General features: G+C 36.5%; 2 protein-coding genes across 2 annotated transcripts; both read left to right on the top strand.

Moving 5' to 3' along the window:
* Positions 1-11722: 11722 nt before the first annotated feature.
* On the top strand, positions 11723-12630 carry RB195_012842 (uncharacterized protein; the record flags this gene model as incomplete). The annotated part of the gene is made up of 2 exons (XM_064202405.1): positions 11723-11743; positions 12304-12630. 2 exons carry the CDS (start codon positions 11723-11725, stop codon positions 12628-12630), a joined length of 348 nt encoding a protein of 115 aa, XP_064058286.1.
* A 1013-nt stretch (positions 12631-13643) lies between these two features.
* RB195_012841 (uncharacterized protein) lies at positions 13644-18607 on the top strand (the record flags this gene model as incomplete). The annotated part of the gene is made up of 7 exons (XM_013449068.2): positions 13644-13756; positions 13843-13942; positions 13999-14163; positions 14242-14343; positions 15732-15799; positions 17393-17558; positions 18452-18607. The coding sequence occupies 7 exons, from the start codon at positions 13644-13646 to the stop codon at positions 18605-18607; spliced, it is 870 nt and encodes a 289-aa protein (XP_013304522.2).
* Positions 18608-18806: the final 199 nt, after the last annotated feature.

Below are 18806 nucleotides of genomic sequence, written 5' to 3'. Positions count from 1 at the left end.
GAAAATATTTGCGGCCATTCTGTTCAATTATTTCCGCTAGAGCTCGCACAGAATCTGTACGTTCGTCAAATTCCGGAAATATCTCGCCGTCTTGCCTGAGCTGCCTGTTGATGACAAGTTCCTTCAAGTCTTCCTTCACCACTTTCACTTTCCATCACCTTCACCGCTTTCAATTTCAATCCAGAACTTTCAATTACGTTAAGGTGGTCATCTTCAGTTTAGGTCTGGTAGTGTCCTCAAGGGAACCCGGAATAAGGCGATCCGAACGCCTCCTTATAATTTGTGACCAAGAAAACGCAGGCGGTTTCTTGTGGTTATTTTAGAGGGTCCATTTCTTGGAAATTTTTTTTTCTTTTTGTTTTGATCGTGTGCACTGGGACAGTTCAGAAAAAAATGACCCAGAAAAAAGGTCGAAAAAAGGTTTTCCTTGTGTTTATTGAAAAATGACCTAATGTAAACATTGCTATTGTTTACTGTTCCAGCTATGCACAGAGAATTAGTAAGCAGTACATACTTCTTAGGCTTGTACAAATTTATTGTCTTAGTTTATTGCCAGAAAAATAATGTTAAAACTAATAAAATAAAAAAACCTTCATTTGTCCCGCTTCAACCTAATACCTTTTGTCACTTAGAAAGTCCATCTTTTAGGCCTATTACTGAGAATTTTTTTTATTTTTACTTTTTTATTATTTTATTATTTTTACTATTACTTACTTACCCCCATTACTGAGAAAAATGTTTTCGCAATAAATGTCGTTAGGTCCTATTTGCGGAACAAGGAGAGAGGTTCTGAATTGTCCTTGAATATAAAAAAGCAGTGGTAGTGGGAAGTGATTCAGGAGAAAAAAAAACGAAAGTGCTTGTGTACCAACTTAATATTTTTAACTTACGTATTTAAATCTACGTAACGTAATCTTTAAGTGGGCAGAGCCTCAGTTGTGGTCGGTAGAGCTGAAAGACTATAGTTACCGCAATATAAAAAGGTGTTTTTCCCTCTAAGGGCATACTTTTTTAAAATGATTCTTTTTCTTGTAAATAAACCTTAAAATCGACATAAAGGCAGAGAAAACTGGTTTACGAAATATTGATGAGTTTCCTTAAGATGAATGAAAGTTAGTGGATCAGTTACCCACACGTCTTACACCAGTACTAAAGAGAAATGAATGAATTATGAAGCATGGAAGATTTATTTATTTTTTGCAAGAAGAAAAAAAAACAGGTAGTATTAACAGGTTGATGATATTTTTACCATTGGAGTGGGTAATTCTATAGGGTGTCCGAAAAATTCCGCAAGATTTGAATTAAAAAGAAAACACGGTTTTTTTTTTTCGATTTTTCTTCTTAAATTGAAGCATAAAATACATAGGATTGGGCTATGTATGGAAAACTACGTTGAAAAATGATCTTCCACGGCTTTCCTGGTACATCCACGCTGTTTTTCCGAAAACGTTCCAGAACCTTCTTACGAAGATAAGGTTGAGTTTTGTTGCCACAGCGTTGAATCTCCTCCTTCAATGTGAACGGGGTGGATGTACAAAGGCCGGTTGACGTAGACCTTTGACTTGTCACTGTTTGCTGCGGATTTTTTGGCTTCAGGCATCATTGGACCATACTTTTTTTTCTTTAGAAAATGAGGCTGGTCAAATAGTTACTTTTACTGTAACTGGTACTTAACATCGCGACGAGTTCCAAATGCTTGGAAATTGGATGAAATTGATGTGGAGGACATGTGATTTCAACAAGATGGTGTGACATTCCATGTAATTCGTGGAAGAATTCAATTACTCCGTGAAAGATTTCTTCTGGTCGTGTACTGTTTTCGTTCCGATGATCAGAATTGTCCTCCCTTCCCCCTTACCCTCCCTCCCACCGTATCATGTGATTTAATACCATTGAATTTCCTCCTATGGGGTTATTTGGAGTCAAGAGTCAATGTCAACAACCTCACATCCACCGGTGGCGTTCAGGAAGGAGAATCAACGTTGCATCAACAAAATTCATTCACGCATTTATTCATTTGGAAGAAAAACCTTTAAATTAACCTTAAAATCGACTGAAAGGCAACGAAACCTGATTTGGGAAAGACTGATGAGGTTCCCAAAGATGAAAGTTACTGGATCACTCATGAAAAATGAGTGAAGGAAAATTTCGAAGAACGAATCCAAAATGTTCCAGGAAAGCCGTGGAGATCATTTGTCCGATATGCTACTCCATACATATATTCTATGTATTTTTTGTTCTAATATCAAAAAAAAAAGAAGAAAAAACCGTGTTTTCTATTTAAATCGAATCTTGAGTGAGTTCTGGGACACCCTATATGATCACGAAGATAAATTGCTGCCCATTGTAATAAATAAAAAGGAAATCTGTTCCTGAAACTACTACTGAACGGTCACACTTTTATTTGTTTGTCTCTCTAAAACTTTCTCCATCTATATTTCTTACATTCGAGCTTATTTTGATGGTTTTTGCAGATGTATGGAAAAATAAACTGAACACTGACTAAATATAATAAACTGTTGAACAACAGCTAATTGTCAGATAATTTAGACAGGATTTTCTTTTTTTCAAATATTCTCTAAATTAATTATTCACTTTGCTCTACTTTAAATTATATTTTTATCATTGTACTTTAAAGCGATAAGTAAAAATTCGAAAAAAAAAATGCGTGATGCTTTTTGTCGTGTCGTTTGAAATCGAGTTTTTTTTTCGAGAATTCGAAGGGAAAACGATTTTGAGGGAAAAAGAAACGGAAATACACTTTCAATTGGTTCCGGTGCATTAATAGAAATTCTATCCCGCAATTCCTGCACCCTTTCTTTTAACTACTTTTTACTAATCCTCTATCCTTTTACTCATCACTCGAAGATTTTTTGTTGTGCTCGATTCGCCTGAATAAAGTGGTGAGTAAAAATTCGGGAAAAAAAGTGGTGTCGATTTTTTTGGGAAATTTAGAAATTAGGAGGAATTTTTCAGTCTTTTTTTTTATTAAAATTCTTAGAATCACAGTCCTCGACAGTGTGAAAAAAAGAATTTTTTTGGGGGGGGGGGGGGGGGGGGAGAATTTCAGTTTTTCCCCAAATTGTCTGCATTGTAATCGTAATCATTTGCATCATAGGCAGGTAATTGGCTCTATAATTAGATTTTCTTGAGATTACCGTAATCTAGAGATATTTCTTTTTGCTGTTAGATAAAGTTTTATTCATTATTTTCTCGGTTCTCTAGCTCGTAGTTGTGTAAATGTCACCGTCACACATAGTAATACGGATGAGTATGAAGATTCCACTGCCGAGAAATGATTTTCGACGCTTCGAGGATTTTTTTCTAATTTTTTTTAGCGCCTAGAGAGCCTAGAGAAGATTTATAAATAAAGGTTTCACTGATGAGAAACGAATTTTACCGTTTTGAAAATTTTTTCTAGTTTTTTTTAGCGGTTATAAGAAAATGAATTGATAAAGATCCCATGATCAGGAAACGATTTTCAACGCTTTGAAAATTTTTTCCCCAATTTTTTAACGGCCATAATAAATGGTGTTTGTGCATCTTTACGTGCTTCTCTGACTGTTCACTGACATTCTGGTGACGGTGTAATCAATTTGACGATGACGGAATGGAATTCACCGAGCGAATTGACATGTGGTTGAATCTTTCGTTTTTTCTGCACGGCATATGTATCAGAAGCATAAAGGAGTGATTTTATAGCGCATAATTATCCATACGGGCACTAAACCCAATGTTATATAGCATTATGTTGTTCTGATGCTTCATTACAGTATTCCGCTCCAATTATAAAAATTACAATTCATCTCGTTCCCTAAATAGCCACCTCAGCCATTAATAACCTTTTTTAAAGGCATCACCTCTCGAATATGATGTGTATTGATTTTCTTTAGAATATATCTATATCGGGTCATAGATTATGTACACAGGGGTGGTTCCGCTCATCTCTACCTGCATCACTGTAAACAGAGATGGCTTTGAAATACGGTTCCCTATTACGTCCCTCCTATTGCAACGCGCCACCCTTTCGCCCCGCCCCCGCCTGTGATTCGTTGAAAATTCATTTCGGCGCCCTGATGCGAATTTCATTTCAGTCGAAAATTCATAGTCTACAATCCGATATAAGTACGCTCCTAGCGAAATCCATACCACCCCAGATTTGTGGGGTGGTATGGACTTTAAAGGAACTAAAACTAGTTTTCATTAATCACTCTTTGCCGCCTTTTTAGTGCACATGTGCTTCCAAAAGGGCGGCAAAGAGTGATTATTTCCACATGTCCTTCTAAAACTGTACTTAAAATTAATAATATTTCGCATTTTAAATAAAATCATTTAGATAAAAGTACTGTTTAAGCAGCTGTGTGCATAAAAATATTTCCTTCGCTTGTCATTTAATCTTTAATCGGATCCTATTACAGATATTTCTAACAAATGCTCAACCAGCATCGGCTAAAATCCGCACTGCCAAAAATCCTTGGTGTCTATTTTTGCGCAGAGCAAGCAGTGACTATTTTGAATTTATGTTACTGCATCCAAGTTATTCAAACATTCCTCTCTTTCTTCCATTTTTTCTTTTTTCCTCGCTTTTTTCTCTCATTCGTTCCTTCTAAACTTTTGGTGTAGCATCTTGACGAAAATTGATCCATCCCACTTAGTCTCAGTTCCTCTGATCTCTCGGACCACTGTCATTATATTTGAGCGCTTTCCTAATCTAATCATTCCTCTCTACCAGAACCAGAATGTAGCGGTAATCCTTTTTTTTTTATTTAAAAAGGAAGAGGAAGAGATGAGAGGTTGATGAGAAGACCATAAATAATCCTTAGATATTGCGCTGGTATCAGAGGAGGTAACGCGTACCATAACATAACGTATATAACGTAACATACCATAACATATACGCATACCATAACGTGTCAAGTCCTCTACCAGAGCATGCACTGCGCCCCTTCCATAGCATACAGAAAAAAATCCCCAGACTTTTTTTTCTTATTAAAAAGAAATTTTTGAGATTTTAAAAATAGTTTTTCATCATTCTTTTTTTTCGGCTAACTGTGCTTTCGCAGAAGAACCCACCGAATTCCCCACACCCACCTCATAGGAGTCGAATTGAATTTAAATATTCTCAAAATGTAGTACTAACGCTTTTAGCGAGACAACTGTGAAATCTTTCATCAATGCTTGAATTTCTAAAGACGGAGAAAGAGCTGTTGTGGAAAGTTTAACTCTGAGGCAGAAATTTGAAAAAAGTGCCTTTTCTCTAGAAATTTTATGAACGTTCTGGGTAAAGGATAAAGTTTCTGGCGTTAATCAATCCGCTTGGGATGCGCCATCACGTTCACTTCAATTCAGAATTGTTTGAAGTTTACGAACGCGAAACTGGCCCAGACAGTGACTTGCGGGCGCCAGCCAATGTGTCAAGTCAGTGTTTTTATCCTCGCACACAAATCTGGTACCAGTTTATCGACCCCGGGGGGGATGAAAGGCTTGGTGAGCAGTAGGGCCGATTCGAACCTCCGATCGATCGTGCAGACAGAGGAACCTTGAACCGCTACACTACATTAGAAATAATTCCTCTAAAATTTTTATAACCCTTTGTTTATATAGCCCATTGTATATCCTGGCAGTATTCAAAAAAAAAAGATGTCATAAGGATGACGCTTCCAAGACCGCCAAAATTCCTTTACATCCTCTCAAAAGTATTTGATCCTTCGCTTTGAAGATGAATCTTATATAATTTCATGTGAGAAATTTCTAATAAATCGGAAACCTGAAAATTTCTTGGAAAAAATGAAGGACGTTTTTATAATTCTTGGTGCCTTATGGAGTAATTGTAATTTTTATGGACGTCATATCTATTACCTTATAGAAGTACAAAGAGACATTTAATATCCATTCGTAGTAGTGTTAAATTAAATAATTCCAAGAGCATACCGTAAACATATAATTTTGTCATACTCCTTTAAGTTCTGTTACTGAGAACGGCTGCTCGAATTGACTCAAGAAAGAGCTTCCAAAAGCCATTCAACGTGAAAATGGCTAGGATAAAAATCGGGACATAAAATTATCGCTACGGTAAATTTGAAGGGAACGAAAAAAAATGAACTTAGGTATAGAACTTAGACCTGACTTAGACTTGGCTTGTGAACATAGAACGACCCTAGAAGACGGTAATCACATTACCGACCATTCACTTCACAAAAACAACCATTTCATAGGAAAAATGAAGTTATCACGGTGATAAAGGACAAACGTGTAAAGTGTCTGGCGGTAATCATTCCGCTTGGGACCCGCCTTCACGCGTTCACCTTCATTCAGAATCGTTTGCGGTTTCACGAACGCCTCTCTAGCTTACACCGAAAGTGCGAAGTCATGCGAAGCCGAGCCTGTATCACGTCAGTGTTTCTATTCTCCCCGGCATCGATGTTATCGATCCTGGAAGATTTGGTTGACACTGGAGCGATTTCGAACCATCGATCGATCATGTACTCTTAGCGGAGCCTCTTACCGACTACACTAAACTCCATAAAGCTCAAAGCGATTTAATTTTCCTCGAAGCATCACTACTCGAAGTTATTTGGAAATATAAAAGTTTTATTTCAAACTAATTTAAAATTTTCAGGCGTAATAAGTAAATAAATAAATAAGTAAATAATTTACGAAGAGACACGAAATAATTTTTGGAATCTGGAGACCACTACTCTGGGGGACTGCGGGAGGACCAAGTTTAATGACGGATCTCATCCATACGGCAAAAGAATGTTTTTTTTTTTGACTCAGTGCGGCTGTGAACTCAATTTTTTCCGGGTCTACAAGAAAATACATATCTAGATAAGAAGGATATAATTGTTCTTCGATTAGCTAATAATAGTTTTATAAATCTATAAGGAAATGTAGATTAGAAATCAAGAGCTGCTCCAGCTGTTGATTATTATATTCGTATTCGTATACTTGTTGTGTAAAAACACAAGACTTATAGACTTCTGTGACTTCTGTGCTTCTGTGTTTCCCGTGCTGTCTATAGCTCCTCGCTTCCTTATTCCTGTTTCTGTGAAAGTATTTGCTGACAGTGGAATATTTTTTAATTAATTTTTTCTTTTCTTTTTTTCTTTATTTTCATCATCATCATCATCACTATTTTTCATCTTTTTTATTTATTTATTATTATTTATTATTATTTCTTATTCACTTATTTATTTTATTTATCTTCTTATTTATGTTTATTTTCTAAAATACGATCCTAACGAGTGGCATATATACGGGTCTGATTTCTACGTAAAGGGCAATGGTACAGCTTATACTAAATTTATATGTTCCGGGCACATACTGGGTATATAACTTGAAAAAAATGCAAATAAAACTTTAAAACATTATAAATAAACAAATAAATATAATGAAATAAATATAAGATATTATAAAACTTATAATTTGCACAGTTATATGGTGTGGAAGTTACTGAAATATTGCAAAAAAGTGTTGTTATCCAGAAAATTGAAAAAGCCCATAACCTAAAAGGTTAGGTGCCTGAAAGGAGTATGGAGCATCTTTGCCAACAACCATTCGTTTCGTCACGCTCGAGGTGCTCTGAGGTAAGGCGTCGATAGAGCAGTTTACTCGAGACTCAGAAGTCATTCAAGATATGGAGCTGTGATGAATGGATGGATTCTGCCGGACCTATCGCTGGAGATTGAGTGAAGATTCGGAGAAGAGCTGTGTTCAAGGACGACACGATACTTCTGCTCATGCTTCATGCGTCGAAGAGCGTGCGAGCAACCGCTTCAGGCAATAGTCTTAAACTGCCGATTAAGTAATGTAAGTAGTAGGATCCTTAAAATTCCTAGACTTAGACGTACCCTAGCTCCCTACATATGTCGTAGCTGCTCCGTAGTAATTCCTCTCGCTGATCCTATTTATCAGAGAGGATGTGGTCCAGCAGTACACTTTTAATGTACTCCTATTTCTATTTAAAAATTTTATTCTTCAGATTAGGAAAACAGGAAACGCAGATTTTTATAAACTGAAAGAAACCACCTCCCAGGATTTGTTTTTCCCACAGTTTCGCTTCTGCTAAAATTTCCGTTGGAATTTAGTCTCATTGTCACCTTTCATTTTGCTACTTTATATTATCTGAACGAAATTTCCGTCACTTAATCAATTTCCTGACCACTCTGAATTTGTTGAAATGGAAAAAAGAATTTTTTTTTTTCAACGTTCGGAGCGATCCTTGATTTTCCAGAGTAGCACAGATTAGTTAGATCATTTCTGGTGATAGTCAGTTTGACCTAACGTCAGGTAAAATTTAAAAAATTAAACATCGTTTTCTAGTAAAGCCCTGAAAATTTCTTTATCAACGCCTCCATAATAAGCGCTGTAGTGGAACAAATCCACCTAAAAACCTATATTTCACTCAATTGCTGCCCTCCTTCTGCACTCTTCCGATTCATAACCGCCCATATAGGTGGTATGGAGAAAAATTCGTATATAAACTCAGTAAAAGTATAAGTTTTGCTCAGATTCACGGAATACTTTTACCAAAATTTCAAATAAAGTTTTATAAGAGCTTCGCGAGCGGTAAGTAGCAGCGTAATTATTTTTTTAAGAATATTTTCTTCAAAACATTTTTTAAAGACATTTTAAAGAAATTTTCACACTTATCTTCACATCCACTAACGCTTCTTCTCCTATCTCTCCATTTTATTACATTCGGTATATTTGAGGTTTTCTTTTTCCCACAACCATCACCGTTTTTAAACATTCTAATTATTTCCACCTAATTAATTAGTCTCTATTAATCTCAATTATTTAATTAATTAAGGGAAATTAATAGGGAACTCTTTGTTGTCCGCGTATGTAGTGGTCAGAATATTTGTGAAATTCAAATTTAAAAATTTGAAAATTTAATAGAAATTTACTTTAAACGTTTGTAACTTTCACAAGAGTTCAACAACTCCTATCACTAACGTAATTATATGGTATGTAGTTGTTCTTTGGGTAAGGAGACCGTTTCTTTAATTTCATTTCTGCGAAATTAATGTAAAAACTACTGCACTCATGCTACGGAAATAGAAAGCGTTGAAATTCATTATTTTTCTTTTGTGGTAATAAAACACTGTCTGAGTGGTAGTGTAATTTAGATCGTGAGCAGAAAATTTACCTTGAGGGGGATTTTTTTGGTGGGATGCTGTGTTCCAGTTCCACGTTTAAGATGGAATTTCTAGGAATGCGAAAATTTATAGGAATATAAAAACAAATACGCGAAAGAAATCCTGAATTTTGGAACTCTTAGACCATAAGAGGTATCTTTTTCAAAAACACTCACAAGAGTGACGAAATGGAAAAGAAAAAGAATAAGAGAAAAAGAAAGAAAAAAATGCTTGGCTTGGTAGGTCAAGGTTTCTGTGATGTCCCGACGCGTTGGACTTGACTCTTGAGAATTGTTTGAGGTTCATGGACGCGTATATGGCCTATTCAGATGATTTACGGGGCTAGACGATTTGTCGAGTCAGTGTTTTTATCCTCCCATACGAGTCTGGTACCAATTTATCGGTCCCGGTCGTGGATGAAGAGTTCCACGTATTGGTCCCCTGCCGAAAATCATCCGAAGAGGAATAAATTAACGAAATCGGAAGTGCTTTGCCAATTTTAAACAAGCATTTAAAATTTGGACCTGACCAAAATTTGGTCTGACAGATACCAACGGTCTCCTAACCTTAATTAATTACTTTCGCACAGCGAAATTCTTAATTGTAAGGTCGAAAACAAAAAAGAGACCCAATGGTTCACCGTTTTTTCGTGATAGGACGTTTGATTCACAAGATATCAATCAATAATCGATTGGAAGCGCTACTGGAAGTGGTGTCCCAAAATCCATGGGGTTGATTCATTGAAATTTTCAGGAAAATTTTTCTTATAATAAAAAAAAATGAGAAGACGGGGCGCCTGGCGTTCGTCTGTTTACAACGCCGCCAACGTCTTTCTCAACTTTTTTCCTTAGGATCGCAGAGATTTGTGGACGCTTACTCAAGCCGTAAAATGACTAAAGGCAGTCAAGCAAAGTGCTTATCTTTATTAAAAATTTTATTGCCAATTTATTAAAAGCAACGGATGAACGGATCTGGGGCGTGCCTCAGGCGAGGTTGAAAGAAAAAAATGCGGATTAAATTACTTTTCTTCCACTTTTCTTCAAATCTCGACGTTTCTCTCATCCATCCTTCATTTAAGGATTTAATGTATGACTAGGTTTTGTTGCTTTTTTGTTACTTTATGATTTGTTTACTTTCATAAAAGTAGAAAATACATCAGTAAGTACATCTATAATATGAACGACTTCCTTCCCACTTCTTCTTCTCTCTGTTCGCGTTACATAAATTAATCCTATTGACGTAAACTCTGGTACATTGTTGCGATATCAAGGATGGTGGACGAATAAATTTTCCTTGCCCCATAGTTTCAGCTTGATACTATTCTAGTGGTTCGAAATTTATCCTCTTTTATTAATTCGTTTGTCATATGAGTGATATTTTTAGATTTCAACATCAATTCATGCGTGATATCAATTTATGCCACAAAATTGCACCACCTTATTTTTTTAAATTTATTTTTTTAAATAGTTCGTTTTCGGCATTTTTCATTTATATATACTTATATATTTATTTGACTTTACTTTGCTTTTTTTACTTTTTCTACTTGTATACTTTTATTTATTCTTAACGTTTTTTTTTTACTTTTACTTATTTTTTTACCTCTTATTTATATATTACTTATACAATTTTTTACATACTATACATGTAATATTCAGTTATTTTCTCATTTATTTAGTGTATGTATCTTTGTTTATTTCTCCACTAATATCAGAGCGATGACATCCGACGGTGCTCAGGTTTAGACAATCACAAGAATAGAATCAATTTATTATTAATTATAAGTAATTGCGACTGTTCCGAATTTCGAGGAGTGTTTGCTTTGCGGTTATCTGCGAGCTCTGAATCTGGAGTTGGAGAACTTGTACGGCGTATTCCTTGCGCTGGAGGCAAAACGAGACCTCATTGAACTGCTTCCCCATCGAACAATAGTGCACAGAAAATAGAATATTCGGATTAAGCCAACAAATTGGCAATCTACACTCTAATATGAAGTAGTAATTCGGTTATTCGGCTCGTGTACTCACGTACAATCGAAGAGCATAGGAGCTTGGAGACAAGGGTTGCGGAAGTAAAGGCAGGATATCGCGAATCTAAGGTGGTGAGGGAACCCACGGGAAACGCTAGAGATAGGGTTGTAGATTGTAGGATCAGGGGTGGTTCCGTTCATCTCTCCCTCATCGTCATGAAAAACAGCGTGGGAACCGTTTTTTTTTCCTACGAGGTACGTTAGAACGTGCCACTCTGTACGCGCTACGATTCCCTTCGCTGCTTGTTCATTGGTTCTACTTCAATAGGGGGTCGAGGGGAACTCACCGATTCTCGACCGCTTGCACGTGGATGCGGCGCGTGCGCAATGATGGCGCGTTGCAACTGAAATCGTCGTAAGCAAAGTTTCACGCCGTTTTTACGAGGATTAGGAAGAGATGAGCGGAAACGTCTCGGATCTCACAACCTAAAACCTCGTCTCTAGCTTTTCTCGTGGATTCTCTCACTACGTCAGATTCCGCTTAGGCTGTCTTTAAATACTAATTCGAAGCTTTACAGTAACCTCACCTTCTGCATGAAATATACAACGAAAGGTGATGGGTACCAGAGGTTTTCCGGTATGTAGAAAATTTCTTCACTACGCCTAGCTTGGAATGGTTTTTTGAGTAAAGCGAACATAAGATTCCCCTATAAAGCCACTCGATTCATCAAGTTGGTGAGAATTCCCCTGACATCGACGAAATACTCCATTACCGATCCAGATCTTCCGTTCCCCAGAGAATTTTGTTATAAAGTCTCATTGCTTTATTCTGCATCATAGAACGATCAATGAAGAAAGAGAAGAGTTGCCTCAGGGGGGAGAGGGGAGGAGGAGGAATTCGTGATGTGAATCAAAATCTTTGGAATCAATAGAAAATCAGAATTGCATATAGAGATACTGTTTTCTCATAGATTATACTAGCAAAGCTTCTATCAACGTTCGACCTCAACATTTCTAATGCTAACTAATTTTTTTCTGGAAAAGTTGGAACTATTTATTGTTATCTATTTTCTACAACGAGTCCGATTGGAGCGCGACAGCCTTGTGCACGCGCCGCATCTTCCGGACCGTTTTCTATGGCAATTAGGAAGAAATGGACGGAATCACCGCTCTCCATAATCTAGTATCCTGTATAAGAATACTCCACCTGAAATCCGTACCACCTCAGATTCGTGGAGTGATGTTATTAAAAATTCCAAATATTTATTATTACTAATACTAGTACTGATATTATTATTACTACCATTATTATTATTGCTATTATTATTATTATTATTGTTATTATTATTATTATTATTATTATTATTATTATTATTATTATTGTTATTATTACTATTATTATTATTATTATTATTATTATTATTATTATTATTATTATTACTATTATTATTATTATTATTATTATTATTATTATTATTATTATTATCATTATTATTATTACTATTATTATTATTATTGCAATAATAATTTACTCGCTCTAATTACTAAATTGCAAGTTTTACTTTGGTTAATTTGATTAGTAATGAAGGCTTTAACTAATTTATTCTGCATTTATTTACATTGAGATCCATTGGTCAGAAAAACTTCCAAAAAAATATGGGTCAAAACAAAAAAAAGCCCTATTCGTTCCGAACATATCAACCTGTTAGGGACATGCTTCGTCTGCTTTTTTCATAATGTAAAGTGCATTCGTATGTATCTAAAATATTACATATGTAATTCCAATTCCCTAGTGACAATAGTCAATCAAGAATCTCGCATTCAACGCGGAATAGATTCTCGTCATTTTCTCGTTAAAAGGATCTATTATTGTTACAGTAATGTGCTTTTTCAACAAATATATGCGTTTGCATTTTCGAACTATATTCGTACTTTTGGAAATTGCGGTCGTTCAGTGTCTCACTTCTTTTTTTCAATTTTCTCGCCATCGTCTGTTTGCTTACCAGGCAACAGCTCTTCATAGGACAACGTTTTCTCATGGAAAAAAAAACAAAAAAAATGTGAAATTATACAGGAATGCATAATTGGGATTTTTAAGGATTTAAGATTTAAGGAAAAAAAAGAAGTGTGAAGATGTACAGGAATTCATAAGTGGGATTTTTATCCGAATTTCACTCTTCGTATACGAAATCAATATCGAATCATTAGCGTAAACGTCCAAAAAAATCATTCTTCGCGGCTACTTAACTTCTCTGTCAATTAATTGTTCCTATTCCTCAGAAGATGTTATTTGTACTTTTCAGATATCCTTTGTGAATGATGAATTGAATGACAGAATGGATTTTATGGATTTTCTCTCCCAATTCCATCTTTTCTCCTTTTTTTAGTTTTTTTCTTCTTTTAAAAAATTCTTCTTTTCTTTTTCTATCTGCTCGTGATTACTGCAAAATACTATCCATCGATTCGCCCAATAATTCGTGTTCCGCTAATTTAGTGCTTTAAAATCCTGGAAAAACTAATCAGAAACAGCGATTCAGATGATTTCCATACAACTTCTATTCGTACTATTAATGTATCTACTAGGGAATGTCTTATCAATTGTTTCTCTGTACATTCTCTTCACTCATTCTGGATTACATAGGAATTTTAGGTGAGTTTGATATTTATTTGAATTTTTTTTTGCTGCTCAGCTTCCTGAAATAATCTACACTTCCATAAAAATTGGTTATGATTTAGAATGGTTGTGTTTTTGTTGATTATGTTTGGTTTGCTTCGTTCTTTCTGCGTTTATTCTCTCGCCGCTACTAATTATTTTATTGAGACAGAAAATGGCGAGGTCCGTATTTTAAATTGGTTTACTTTTTCCTTCTTAATAAAGAGCACATCTTCCAGGATGTCAAAAATATTGTAATAAATGCATTCGTCTTTGCAATTTGTGGATTTGCTATTTCAAGCTTATTTTTGAGTATTGAACGTTGTATAGCTGTTTATACGCCGAAGGACTACGAGCGATATTCAAGCAGATCATCTTTACCATGCATCACTTTCTTAATTACAGTAAGCCAATGGTGTCCCATACACTCTTTTCATGTTCAGCATTTCTCTTATTAATCGAATTTACGGTTCTATTTTTAGACGGTGCTAACTACTGTATTGGGATATTGGGCCAATAAGAACAATGAGAACCAAATACCGCTCATTACTGTAACCACAGCGGCAGGATTTATTAGTTTGATAGTGAGTTTTTATCAGTTTTATGCGTGTACAAAGTGGGACTGAAGACCGAGATCGATACGAGAACCATTACGCTCTAAAAATTGCCAGAATATATTTTTTTTCTTATAAATAAAAAGTACCGGTTGCGAGTTTGAATCATTTTCTTTCCACGGATTCAGCAAAGCAGATAACCCACACCCAGATAAATTGTAGGATGTCATCTGGATCTTCAATCATTGAAATACTGAGCCAACATGTGAATAATGTGATCTATGTATGATGTGATCTCTGTTTTTTTAAAGATAAAGGAAGTACAGAGATTTAAAGGATAAAGAAAAGTTTTCGATTTGAAGATTTCAGGGGAGTATTCGTATAAAGAATGGGAGACTACGGAGAGGAGGGTGATTCCGTCCATTTCTTCCAAATTGCCGTAAAAAACGGCCCGGAAGATACGGCTTCATTCGTTTTGGCGCACCATTTTGTACAAGAGGTTCGATTGGAGCGCGCCAGTCTTGTGCGGCGCCGCATCTTCTGGGCCGTTTTTTACGGCAATTAGCAAGAAATGGACGGAATCACCTCCCTCTCCGTAGTCTCCCATCCCGTATACGAATACTCCACCTGGAATCTGCACCACCTCAGATTCGTGGGGTGATGCCTTTAAGGATGAAGAAAAGTTTTTAATTTGAAATACTCTGCTACTTTTTTTTCACAATCCTTTCCGACCTCTCTGAGGTAATTCAGAGAATCCGTGGGTTAAAACAAGTGTCACTCGTCTTCATTAAAATAAAACTCGTCACCTTCCCCCACTTTGACACCGTATACAAATCGTGGAACCTTGACGAAGACGAGAGAACTTTCTCTCCTCTTTAAAAAAAAAAAAAAAAAAAATAAATAAATTATTTTAAAAAAATAAAACACCCAAAAAAAAATAAGTTGAAATTTTATAAGGATTATTTTTAAAAAGAAAAGAAAAAAAAAAAAAGGGGGGGGTTCCCCCCCCCTTTTTTTAATTTCCCAAAAAAAACCACGATACGGCTTCAAGCGATCCGGCGCGCTACTTTCTACAACGAGTTCGATTGGAGAGCGACAGCTTAGTGCACGCGCCGCATCTTCCGGACCGTTTTTTTACGGCAATTAGGAAGAAATAAACGGAACCACCCCGTTCTTCATAGTCTCCCATCCCGTATACGAATACTCCACCTGAAATCTGCACCACCTCAGATTCGTGGGGTGATGCCTTTAATCCTTACTTGAGTAAACGGGAGAAATTTAACAAAAAATTAGTAGCGTGCAATAAGGAAAAAACAAGATTCTAGATCTTTGCAAGAAGAAATAAGAACTTCAGGTGCTTGTTCATTACGAACACTTGGAATAGCATCTTTGAATGGGTCATGATGTGATGTTTTCAGATAGCAATCACTGTCTGGGTGCGGTCGAAACATTTATGGAAGAATAGAAATGCTTCCCTTGGACAGCGGTGAGTAATTGTTATGAAGAGAAGTAATCTGGTCTAAGCTGGCTATTCACTGTGAACTTAATGTGCTGCTTCCGTATCATTTAAGTGTCACCTGTATCTGTGCTCCAGTTGTTCGTCATTTGCTCGAGCGGACAATGGAGCAGCATGAGCTACAAGCAAGCACGACTTCTCAGCTGCAAGTAATCACGACCACGTTTAGAGCGGGAAGAGCAACAGTGTTATCTGAAGCTGCAGAGGCAAGAAAATGTATTCATCACGTCTGTTAGAACTTTGTTAGTCGGGAAAGAAAAACGACTCCCTTCGGGATCGAGGTAGAACAATTACAACATCGAGAAATGGGATGAAGAAGGTCATTCACGGCTTTACACCGATCTTTTTGACGCCACGTCCATTTGCTTCCCTACCATCTGAGGAAAGATGAACGAGGTCTCGTTGGAATAAGCGTCCTAGAGGTCTAGCCTTCCAAAGCCCGACATGCCAACATGTCACTTGGAGATCCTACTTCACTCGGTCCCGACAGAATCATGCATGAACATTTGAAAAACCTCCTTCTCACATCCCAAGGACATCCCTATCTGTACACTGGCGAGGCTCTTTACTCGTTATCTGCCTAATTTTTTCATAAGCAATGAGAAACCAGCAAGACTGCGCAGTTGTATAAGAAGGGAGATCCACATGACAATGGCAACCATGGCCCAATCTGCTTAATGTGTGTCATCTCTTCAAGAATAGTCCTAAGTCCTACGTCAACGATGGAAGATCAGAGGATCTACCGCATACCGTAAAGGAGAATTAAAGGCATCACCCCACGAATCTGAGATGCAATGGATTTCAGGTGGAATATTCGTATACGGGATCGTAGATTATGGAGAGAAGGGTGATTCTGTCCATTTCTTCCTAATTGCCGTAAAAAATGGCCCGGAAGATACGGCTTTGAGCGTTCCGGCGTGCTATTTTCTACAACGAGTTCGATTGGAGCGCGCCAGCCCTGTGCAAGCGCCGCATCTTCTGGGCCGTTTTTTACAACAATTAGGAAGAAATGGACGGAATCACCCCCCTCTCCATAGTCTACTATGCCGTAAACGAATACTCCACCTAAAATCCGTACCACCTCAGATTCGAGGTGTGATGCCTTTGAATCAAGTAGGGGCGGAGACGTGATGCGTTTCAGCGAGAATCGTTGAGCAAGAGCTACGAGCATCTGTATACCAAGCGATATCAAAAGTACTATCGACGAGTAACGTCGATTCGATGGTCAAACGTCCTTATGAAGTCCTTTCAAGAAAGATACGATGCTTTTTGAGTCTACGACCCATAAGAAAAGGACAACCTTAGCGACTAAAGGAACAAACAGAAGTATTAGTGGTCCATACTAGAGCAAATCGACAAACAACGGGAGCACAGTTGATACAGGTGATGTGACGAATAGCTAACCATTATCTCGTTATTCGATATGAATTCAGCATTAATAGGCTATTAATGCTGACCCTAAATATCCAATTTCGATTAGGGTTTGACTAGGTAATAGGTTAGGAACTAGCTTTCCACTACATCCTGTTTTATTCTTTCTGATGCTATCATGAATCCTTACAGATTCCAAATAGCGGAAACAAATCGTACTTCACCTATCTATTTATCGATCTCCGTGAATGAATCCATTTGCATTAGTGCTATGTCCGTAATGGGCTTATTGATAATTCAAAAAGAAAACAGCGAGACAATGGGAACAAGTTATTTTATAGTACATCTACTGGATGCGGTGAGTTCGGAGAGATTCATTGAATTCTTAGAATTTTTCGAAAGTTAAAACAAATTCAAAACAGGTACAAGATCTACGAAACTAAGATCTCCTTGTACTTTTAAGGATTAGATGAGAAAAAAAACTAGAACCGGCAGTATTTCTCTCAGAAGTTAACAAGTATTCGCAAAATAATATCAAAGCTTGCTGAGATGAACTGATTTGGAGCACATGAGATATAATATACATGTAATTAAATTTGCATCTCAACAAATTTCTGACAATGATTTACTTTAAAAATATCTCTGCATTTTTCTAACTTTATATTGGCATCAAAAAAAGCAAAAAAATTCAAAATGTTTTTTTTTGTTGTTGTTGCACGAATTTACCTATTAGTATCTACTACCTGGAACAAATCCTAAGAACGTGAATGTTCTCGTATTGGAGCCGGTTCAAATATTCTCAGGAAGATCAATGGAGTGCTCTTGGCATTTTTGGTGTTTTTTTTCTCGTTTTGGCGTTTTCTTGGAGAAAATCCAGCCTCGCACCCTTATTCTTGATTCTTTAAAAAAATCCTTAACTACCTTTTAAGAATGGAGCCGGTTCAAATAATCTCTGGAAAATCAATAGATTGCTCTTGGCATTTTTGGCGTTTTTTTCTTCGTTTGGCGTTTTTTTTTTGGAGAAAATCCAGCCTCGCACCCTTATTCTTGACTTAAACTTCTTGACCTCTTTCTCTCTCTCTCTCTCTCTCTCTCTCTCTCTCTTACTACCTTTTAAAAATGCATCTTGAACATCCTCATAATGTTATGAACTTAGCAGCATAACATCCTCTTTTTTTAAAGTAAATTTCTGGAAAGAGACAGTGGATTGCCTGCTAAAGTCCTTAGTTTTTATGTTGATTTTTTTTACAGTGTGGAGCTTGGAGGATAATCTTTATCAACTTCACACTCATCTACTATAGCTTTCTTGCAAGAAAGTCTCAACAAGTTGTTATGGCGCATATGTCGAAGACCGCTCAAGAATCCACACGAGATCATTTTAGCGGCCTCAAAGAAATGTGGAATTGAGGAATTACGATTTTGATTACGATTTTATTTTGATTTTAGATTACGATCTTTGTTCGTTCTTAACGTTATCTTTGCACTAGATTCACTAGATTGAAAACTATGTTTTTGTAAAAGTTATTGCCGCAAGTTTAAGGTTTACTGCATTGTTTCCTAACCATACTGTAGCAGGGTCAAAACGACATGAAGCATGGTGCAGTTG

This window comes from Necator americanus, chromosome V (assembly GCF_031761385.1).
Source record: "Necator americanus strain Aroian chromosome V, whole genome shotgun sequence".
Classification (NCBI taxonomy): domain Eukaryota; kingdom Metazoa; phylum Nematoda; class Chromadorea; order Rhabditida; family Ancylostomatidae; genus Necator; species Necator americanus.
Note: the sequence above shows the minus strand (reverse complement) of the source record. Positions and strands in the feature narration are given on the sequence as shown.